Raw genomic sequence first — 9,612 nt, 5'->3', positions numbered from 1 at the left:
GCTATGTGACGGATTCTCCGGATACAATGCATAAATGCTAATCTTCACCTTCTAATGTGATGATCCTCAAGCTTCCGTCATGACCTAACATATTTGTATTCGACCTCGATTTCTGGTAGACGAACAATTTATGCAAAGGTTTTTGAGTTTTCTAGAGACATCTTTTGTCAATAATGTGAGCCAAAACAAATACAAATAGAACATGTCAAGGGTAAAAACATCAACAAAAAATCACTATACTTTTACATTTAACAATGACAAAGACATTTAGTGAAATCCAAGAGGGAGACACCCTGTACCAAAGGAATTTTCCATAATTGTAATAGTTGGTAAACATTGATAATTCAAACCCAAAAATAGCTATAGCAATGTATAAAATCTAGAATTTTATTTGTATATAGTTCAGGAAAGAAAAAACAAAGTTACATGTGATGTTCTACTACTTTAGCAAACCTTACTTGAATTGTGTTTGTATAGTACTATAGTAGGGTAAATAAAATTTGACCAAAAAAAAAAATTTCAAGTTAACTTTTTTGCCATTTCTTAGTTTTTCGTACTCTTAATTTACTCCCTATTTACAACATAAAATTTTAGATATGTATGTAAGAACGCGTCCTTACATCTAATGAAGCATGTGATCCTTTCGAATGAGATAAAATATACATAATCCGGTTATTATGTGTAAAAAGATTAGCAAGATTTTAGCATATCCAAAACCAAGAATGTTGATGTGAGTCACATGAATCAAGTGATGCCACATTGAAAGTCACCAAAAGTGAAGGAAAAAACAACAGCACAAAGGATATAGACAGAAGAGTTTAACTCTTGATCCGACAACACATTTCAATGTCACATGTTTTATGTGGCAAGTGAAAAACCATAATTCACAAGAACTTTACCACCCTTCTACCAATACCATTACTCAAGGTTATTGCTGTTTCCACCTATACTGAATAATCTCACTTCCTATAATAATACATTAACATTGAAATGTTAAATAACTTATATAGCCTTGGAACATATTTGAATTAACCATGAATTTGACAGAATCGTGTTTTGCTATCATTTTGCGGCTTCAACAAAATCACAGTGTCGTCGAGATTTCGTCAAACTCATCGTCAATTCAAATATGCACGTACTTATTAGTATCTCTCGTAGTGAGAGGTTATTAACTTAAGCCAACTTGAATCATTTGCCTTGTTCCCAATGAACTTTGAAGCTTTTCTTTGGCAACCCTTAAAGCATCTAGAGCTTCAAAGACATTTTCGTTAACTTGTTTGTGATTATTTTTAGCTCGAGATGTTGCTGTCATATTCACAGTCACAGGAACTATTGCCAAGGAATTATCAAAGGAATCTGCATGATCACTCTCATTCTCTGTCACTGATGACTTTGTGCTTAAACTAGAAAGCCTGAAACACAATCCCCAAAATTCCAAACTTGGTAACAAGCTCAAAAAATACAATTAAAAGACAAAAACAATTCATCATCTCAGGCTTTAAAATACAGTCTATTACCGTGACAAAACTATATCGAAAGGTGTCGATACTGATACAGTTATTCACAGTTTTATGATGAAAAAGAAATTGTGGTTAATTCACACCACGGCAACTGCAAACAGTATACCGACCGAAAGCGCAAAAGCCTTTACGCGACTGCGACTGTTATTTAAAATTTTCTCACCTAATATAAGAGACAAACATTCACATCACATGTTCAAATCAAATCTAACAATACCTGATTTCATCATTCTTCAAATCCTTAGACTCATTGTTTTCATCATTCTTCACATTCTCAAACTCAAAGCTCAGATTCTTTAGAGAAGAATAACCATGTTCTGAATAATTACTACTTGAACTATTATCAGTAATCTGAGAATCACATTCTTTTGTACATGATGAACCATTCTCTGACCCTGAAACACTATGGTTTGCCACTAAATTTTCTGTCAAAGCTTTCACACAATTTCGGGTTTCATTAGCTTCTGAATTTTTTGAATTTGAACTAACTGATGATAAACCACAAGAATTTTCACTTTTTTGTGAAGAATCAGAATGCCCCAATTGGCTTAATTTGGAGGATTTGCTTGAAGAAGATTCAAGCTTTTTCCTTAACAATTTAAGCTTTCTCTCAGATTTATCTCTTAACCTGATCTCTTCTTTAACCAACTTCTCCAACTCAACCAACTGTAAACAAAAGTGATTTTCATTTTTAATTAGAAAAAAAAAATAGAAACACAAACACAAAAACAAAAACAGAAACAGAATAAAGTTTTGTCAGAAAAAAAAACATGTTGATGATCTAAGCAATGTTACAGAAAATAAAAAATTACCTTTTTGCCCATTGATTCTGCTTGTTCCTTAGCCACTTTTGAAGCATGTCTTTCTGCTAATAACCTCCCTCTTAGACATGCAACAGTGTTCAAATTCAAACCTTCATCTACTTCCATTTTCTTGCTACTGAAAATCAATAAATGAACATTAATGTGATTCAATTTTTCACAACTCAATTAAAGAGAGAGAGGAAGAAACATACCTGCATTTGTGGTCCACTTTGGCGCTAGCATCAATGACATGGTTTTGATTATGATCTGAAATTTCAGTTTCATCACAGAAAGTACCCATTTTTCTGCAATTCAGAATAAGATCAGAACCAAAAGAGTTCGAAGATGTTATTTTTGAATAAGTAACAAAAAAAAGAAAGAAAAGGGAAGTGTGATGGTTATGGTTTCTTTGTTGTTCAATGTGTTAATTCAAAAATAAAAATAAGGGGGGTGAGAATGGAATTTTGGTGGTAAGTTTCAAGTCATTGTCTCTTATCTATAAATAATTAAGTATCCACCTCCAAGTACGGTTCCTTTGTTTTCTAGCACTTATTTACAGTAAATTTTTTAAATTTAATTTTAGTGTTTTTGGGGTAATAAAAAAGAATTTCACACTACATCTTTTTTTTTAATGCAAATTGGAATTCATTATATTATATTTATATAAGTTTGTATGACTTTGATTGATAAAATAATTTGTATGATTTATTAAGGTCTTTTTAAGTTTTTCAACTACATGACCTTTTTCTATGATTGTGACTGTTCACCGATCAAAAATTATATATAGCAAAACATGCCTAAATTATATGTTTATGTTAAGATATTCCTGTAAAAAAAAATGTGATTAATAATACTATTTACCATATATCTAATGTTATGCCTTTTAAACCACCGAAAAGGTTTATATATTGGTTTTAGAATATTTTGGTTTCATAAACTAAACAATGTATAATGGGAAATGAACATGTGTGGATTGACTTAGTTAGTTGGTAAGGGGTTGGTTCATCGGAAAATATATAGTTGAAACATGCTTTAAAATATTAAGAGATGAAAAAAAAAATTGAAATTGAAGAAATTAAAAAGTAGTATATACGGTCAGGAAGACGGCAGAAGGTGTCATAACTGCAGAAGGTGTCATAACTGCATGAAGGAGTTCCGAGGGAGGTGGCCCGCGGTGGCGGGTGATGACCCCAATAATAGAGAAGGTGGCGGACGACAACGATCGGTTGTCGTCGACATTTGGTGATTAGCAGGCTGGCAGTTGGGTCGGTCGGTAAACGGAGAACGGCTGTCGGGTCAGATAGTTGTTAATTAATCGACAAGTGTATCGATAGTGTCGAAGTAATAGTTAAAAGATCATCGCGGCGAGGATTTAAATTTAACAAGGTGTACGATTGTGCGAATTAAACATAATAATGGGAGTTTTCTGGTTTGAAAGCGAAAAGGAAAAATAGAAAAGTTATCAAATTGCAAAAGTCGATTAGATTTCGTCTTGAATCCCCCGTATGTCTTTGTTGATGCTAATGTATATCTATCCTTATAATGATTGTTCAATTATAACAATAGTCTAACTAAGCCAGTATACCCAACCTCTTGGTGTATACCTCACTATTCTAAGTTATAATCTCCTAATCTCTTAGAAAATTTTGATATTTAAAATAGGTGATGTTCGTTGGTTAAACCCTAAGTCACAACCTTCTCTAGCTCAATTATTAGGTTGAACAGTTAACTTAGATCTGATTCACACAATTAGTGGTAGTACTCATCATGAATCTCAATCGATACATGGACATTAAAAAATGCATGTAAAACAATGAACACAAATATTAACTAAATAGAAAACTGAATAATCAAAAGTATAGACGTACAAAGACCTAATATATGGTCTCAATAAATCCATATAGGTTCATCTAAACGAAACCTAGCTTTAAAAAATTAGCTACTCATAACGAAATAATTCATAAAGCAATGTTACATGGATTATTGTTTAGAATTTGGCTTTCGATGGTGAAAACCTTCGCTCTAGAGCTCCACAGTATTTCTATGTAGTCAGAATTAGGTTGCCAGAAGAAGATCCTAAAAAATGTGCCAAAAGTCCCTTTAACAAGCATCAAAACGCGTCCTGATACATGTGGCATCGCGCCACGATGTTAATGTCTCGCGCCATGATGAGCTAAGCATCGTGTCGCGGTGGCGTGCAATGGTTGCAGTTCAGAATTGCCTCAAATTCTCTCTTTTTGACACCATTTCTTCATATTTTCTTTTTTCTTCGATTTATTCAAAAACATGGTAAATCCTAATTAAACTTAACCAAAATGAGATGAAACTTAATAAAACAACAAATAAAATGTCATAAAAATTACGTGTTGACAGAGTGTCATCAATAGTGTGCGGCAACTGGCAGTCGGGTCAGGTAGGGAGTGATGGCCAACGATTAGGCCGACTAATGATGGCGGTTCGGATCTGTTCGCGGTTGTTTAGGTTTCAATCCATGTCATGTTTTCTCGCTTCGCATGTATTGGACTTTGCTGTTTTGGTTCATGGATTTATTCTCCAATGGCTTGTGTTTTGGGTTTGTTAAGGACTCATTGGATTTTAATAGTTACAAATATGTATCTCTATCATTCTTGTCGTGACAACCTTCAAAGCTTTAGAGCTGAAGATAGAGAGAAGAGTTTGAGAATCCTGGTTGTAATCTTTAACAGGAAAGGAAATATTTTTAAGAACGTGTTCTTGGAATTTGAGAAACCCTTGGAAGTATCTAGGAGGATTGGGAAACACTTCTAAACACCTTGTGCTTTTGTGATTCATATATAGAGAATTGGAGAGATTGAGAAACACTTAGGTGAAAAATAGAGTTTGTTATTGGGAACTAGGCTAACTATTTTCTTGTAATTCATTTGTAATATTTTGTAACAAGTTTTGTAAGTATAGTGAATCAGAGAGTTGCTATCTCCCCCAGAGTAGATCGTTTGATTGAACAAGGTAAACAAGTTATTGTACTTTTTATCTTTTATATTCTTGGGCCAAGTTAAGTTGTTGTCTTGTGTTTCTTGTTATTTATTTCGGTTTCCACTGAACTTTGTCCCCACACATCCAATTTCTTAGTGTTATTGAACCTTTCAATTTCACAGCAAGTGGCATCCACTGTGGGGAAAATGGATTTTTTTACAAGTGAGCATCATGTATTCTAAATGGTAGATTGAAATTTTTTTTGAAGACAACGATTTTGTGTTGTGGAAAGTGAAGATGCAAACAATCTTAACTCAAGAGAAATGCATTTAAGCATTGAAGGATGGTACATCGATGCTTGCATGCCTAACAAAAGCAGAGAAGACCGAGATGGTTGATAAGGTTAGAAATATCATTATCTTGTGTCTCAAGGATAAATTTCTAAAGGAGTTCTCTAAGAAGAAGACTTCGACTTTGATGTGGGAAAAACTTGAATCATTTTATTTGATAAAGTCTTTGACTCACAAGTTGTGTTTAAAACAAAAACTCTACTCATTTCGAATGGTAGAGAACAAATCTATAGTGGAACACTTGATAATTTTTCATAAGATCATTGTTGATCTGGGGAATATTGAGGTAGAGATTAAACATGAGGACAATACTATACTATTGTTAAGTTTATTATCCATATCCCTTGACCTCTTTACGAGTGTCATTTATGGTAAGGAATGCACTATTATATTGGATGAAGTCCAAACCGTTATAAGATCTAAAGAGTTTTAAAAGGTAAAAGATTTGAAGATTTACGATAGAGGTGAAGGCTTGAGTGTGTCTAGAGGAGGAAATGAGTGTATATGGTTGTCTAAATCAAACGGGTTTTAAAAGGTAAGGTTAAAATGAGTTATTTGTTAGAAACACAATCACTTCAAGAGAGATTGTCCCGAGAGGGAAGACAATGAATATTCTATTCTGAATTCTATTACCTCAGATTATGATAGCTATGAGAGTGTTGGTGTACTGGTGATGTCGAGTTTGGATATTTGATAGGGTTATGTCAAGAACTCAGGTTTATCTACTCACATGTGGCTAAGAAAAGAATATGTTAAGACTTTGATGTTGGTGAAGGTGGAGTAGTTCATCTTGGTGACAATAAGACTTGCAAGGTTCATGGTATTGGTTTGGTAAGACTTAAAATGTTTAACGATCGTGAGTTTTTTCTTCAAAACTTTAGGTATGTTCCAAAGCTTATGTAAAATTTGTTATCCATAAGCATGTTTGATGATCTAGGTTATTGCACTAGGTTAAAGCTTGTGTTGAAGATTTCACATGGTGAATTATCCTAGCTAAAGATTCTAAAATATGTGACTTATATATTTTAGAAGGGTCTAATGTTATTTTTCATTCATCATCAGTTAGTGAAGGCTTTCACGAAAAGAACAAACTATGAAATTTATGGTCAAGACAAGGCTTTCATGAAAAGAACAAACTATGGGATTTATGGTCAAGACATGGTGGATGCCTGTAAGTTGATTAAGGGAAATTTAATAGGTTTTATAGAAGACATGGGATAGAAACACATTTGGGCGCTGAGTTATCATGGAGTTTCTATGGTAAGGCTGGTGTCAAAGAAGCTTACCTAACCAACAAGTATTTATTTATAGAAATAGAATTCGAAACACTTATGGAGGTTTGGAGTAGGAAGACTAAAACCTACTATATTTTGAAGGTTGTCAAAACTTTACATATTGATTAAATCAAGTTAATTCAGCTTTATGGTAAAGTTTTTTATTGTGTCTTAATTGACTATCCAAGACGTAGGAAGGGTTATGAGTAGTTTGGAGTGAAACCTAGATGATAGAAGTTCATTAATCACATATGTATTACTTTTAGGGAGTCTTGTTAGGGGAAGAAGAGTTAAGACTTAGGGATGGATTTTTTAGAAGGAGAAGACTTAGTTTGAGGTGGAGGTTCCAACTATAAATACTAGTCGTAGTGAGAGAGCAATTACATGGATCTTTAATTATCATTTGACTCGTGATAAAGTATTGAGGGAGTTAAACTATCTCAAATGGGCAGTTATGTTGGCCTTGAGTGTGACGCTTTGAATTTGATTGAGGGATTACAAGACTCTGAAACAAGGACCTTTATAGAGGCATTTGAAAGTCGGTAGAGTCAAAGATGGTTGAGATTAGGGGTGGCAAACGGGCATGCCCGCCCCGTAAAAGCCCGCAAACGGGGCGGGGCGGTCATAGTTGAGGATGCGGGCCTAAAACTTAGACCCGCCCCGCAAAAAAGTGAGGGTGGGGCGGGGAAAGCCCGCGGGCACTGCACTCTTTAAGCCTAAAAATGCAAAAATTTATGTAAATACACGTGCCCGCAAAAGCCCGCGAAAAAAATAGGGCGGGGCGGGGCGGACACATTTGAGGGTGAGGGCCTAAATCCTTGGCCCGCCCCGCACAAAAGTGCGGGCAAAACGGGCATGCCCCGCGGACCGAGCCTGTTTTGCCACCCCTAGTTGAGATACAATATTTATGGGCTTGTTAGACTATTGAAGCACATAACACTTGTAGGGAGCAATTTGATGCAAATGGAAAGATCAAGTTTGAAGTGAGACTTGAGCTTGATAAATATTATTTAATATATGTTAAATTGGTAGAGAGCAACAAAATAATTTATGGATAAATTGAAATCACCTCGATTTCAATTTGAGGTGTAGATTGTTGAAATATGGCTCATTATCTTAAATGATGAAGATAAAGAAACATATTTCGAGATTGCAAAAAATAGAAAGCAGTAAAAGCGGCTAGGAAGATGGTAGATGGTTTCGGAACCACGAGGAGGTGGTTCAATAGATGGTTAGCAGCAACCGGCAGGATAAAAGTGACAGTGACAGGACAATGACAGTTGGTTGTTGAAGGCGACAATCGATGATCTTCGTCAGGTGGTGGCAATTAGGCGGTCGGTTCGGCCGATGGCGGCGTTCATATCATTTCATAACAATTTGGGTTTCTATCATCCTGTCTGGTTTTCTCGGTTCACATGTATTATGCCTCGTTGTTTTAGTTCGTGGGTCAATTTTCTAATGAATTTTGTTTTGGGTTTATTATGGATTCGTTGAGTTTCAGCAATTACATATATTTATTAATCTTGTCTTAACAATCTTCAAAACTTTAAAGTTAAAGACATATAATAGTTTGAGAATCATACTAATAATCTTAATGTAATTGAACTTTGGTTGACATATTCTTTGTCCTTACAATTTTTTTAATATTTTTTTTTAATGTAATTGAACTTTTCAATTTCAATTTTATAACAGTGAAAATGTATAAATTTTACCAAAGATGATTATTTGAGATATTTTAAATTAAAATTACCCTTATATTAAATTTTAAATTACTAGAGTCATTTTTCCTTAAATTATTTTACAGTAATAGTGGATACAAAATTAAACTCTTGTGATATAGAACCATGGCCTTGTGCGGTTTGTTTCCATATATTATTCATAGGCCTGCAGTTACAGAGGGAGAGTGTTTTGTATGATAAAGACACATAATTTTAGCAGCATTTATTGTATCTATATGAAACCGTAATGTTAAATTTAAATTTTGAATTTTGCATGCAAAGGAGACATGTTTTTGCCTGTACACCTTTGATTCTAACATTTATTATAATTGTATATACGTGTCACGTGATATTCTTGAATTCTTGAATTGTCTTTTTCTTTCTCAACCATCCTTAATCTCATTCTTAATATATTCTGTATGATCCCTTCTGTAAAATAATTTACCACACTATTATACTACTGTTCAAACTATTTTAAAAGGAAAAAATATATGAGTGGATAATTTTCTGTTTTTTTACAAAAATAATCCACTTTTTTAAGAAAATTTTTAAAATACCTTAAAAAAATCTCAAACTACCCCACTTTTAGGAGGAGTCGCCAATTGAATTGGAGACTCCTCTTAAAACTTGAATGGAGGCGCCAATTGGATTGGCTAGGGCAGGTGCCTTAGCCAATCCAATTGACGCCCCTGTGTAGGTTTTAAGAGGAGTTGCCAATTCAATTGGAGACTCCTCCTAAAATGCAATTTTTGTGTTATAAATAGATGCGTTGTGTGAGTAATTCTTTCACATCTCATATAATCATTTGGCAATCATGTTTGGTGTTCGTCGCCGATACGGAAAAGTGATTTATGCGAGAGACAAACCTCAAATGCTGATGCTGTTTTGGAACATCACTACGTTGGATCAACTGAAGAGGGAGCCGGTTCGTTGGTTAGATGGGAAAATACCAAAAGGGAAAAAAATCAGAAGTATTGAGAGACTTGACAATATCT

The 9,612-nt window shown here is 34.2% G+C and overlaps 1 protein-coding gene across 2 annotated transcripts; it reads right to left on the bottom strand.

Annotated features, from left to right (window-relative positions):
• Positions 1-805: 805 nt before the first annotated feature.
• LOC127096050 (uncharacterized) lies at positions 806-2,840 on the bottom strand. Of its 2 annotated transcripts, none has more exons than XM_051034675.1 (4): positions 2,536-2,840; positions 2,333-2,459; positions 1,738-2,186; positions 806-1,412 (listed from the first exon to the last, which is right to left on the bottom strand). In XM_051034675.1, the coding sequence occupies exons 1-4, from the start codon at positions 2,622-2,624 to the stop codon at positions 1,169-1,171; spliced, it is 909 nt and encodes a 302-aa protein (XP_050890632.1). In that variant the 5' UTR covers positions 2,625-2,840; the 3' UTR covers positions 806-1,168. The 2 variants fall into 2 exon arrangements, with proteins under 2 accessions (XP_050890632.1, XP_050890633.1); XM_051034676.1 differs by having other exon boundaries at positions 2,333-2,456.
• Between the last annotated feature and the right edge of the window lie 6,772 nt (positions 2,841-9,612).

This window comes from Lathyrus oleraceus, chromosome 6, assembly GCF_024323335.1.
Source record: "Lathyrus oleraceus cultivar Zhongwan6 chromosome 6, CAAS_Psat_ZW6_1.0, whole genome shotgun sequence".
Classification (NCBI taxonomy): Eukaryota; Viridiplantae; Streptophyta; class Magnoliopsida; order Fabales; family Fabaceae; genus Lathyrus; species Lathyrus oleraceus.
The sequence above is the reverse complement of the archived record's forward strand: the minus strand, read 5'-3'. Positions and strand labels throughout refer to the sequence as shown.

Coding starts and splice junctions, on each gene's coding strand:
- LOC127096050 (XM_051034675.1), bottom strand. CDS start 2,624: ATGGGTACTTTCTGTGATGAAACTGAAATTTCAGATCATAATCAAAAC. Junction 2,460..2,535: donor AAAGTGGACCACAAATGCAG/GTATGTTTCTTC, acceptor ATTGATTTTCAG/TAGCAAGAAAATGGAAGTAG. Junction 1,413..1,737: donor TTGAAGAATGATGAAATCAG/GTATTGTTAGAT, acceptor ATTGTGTTTCAG/GCTTTCTAGTTTAAGCACAA.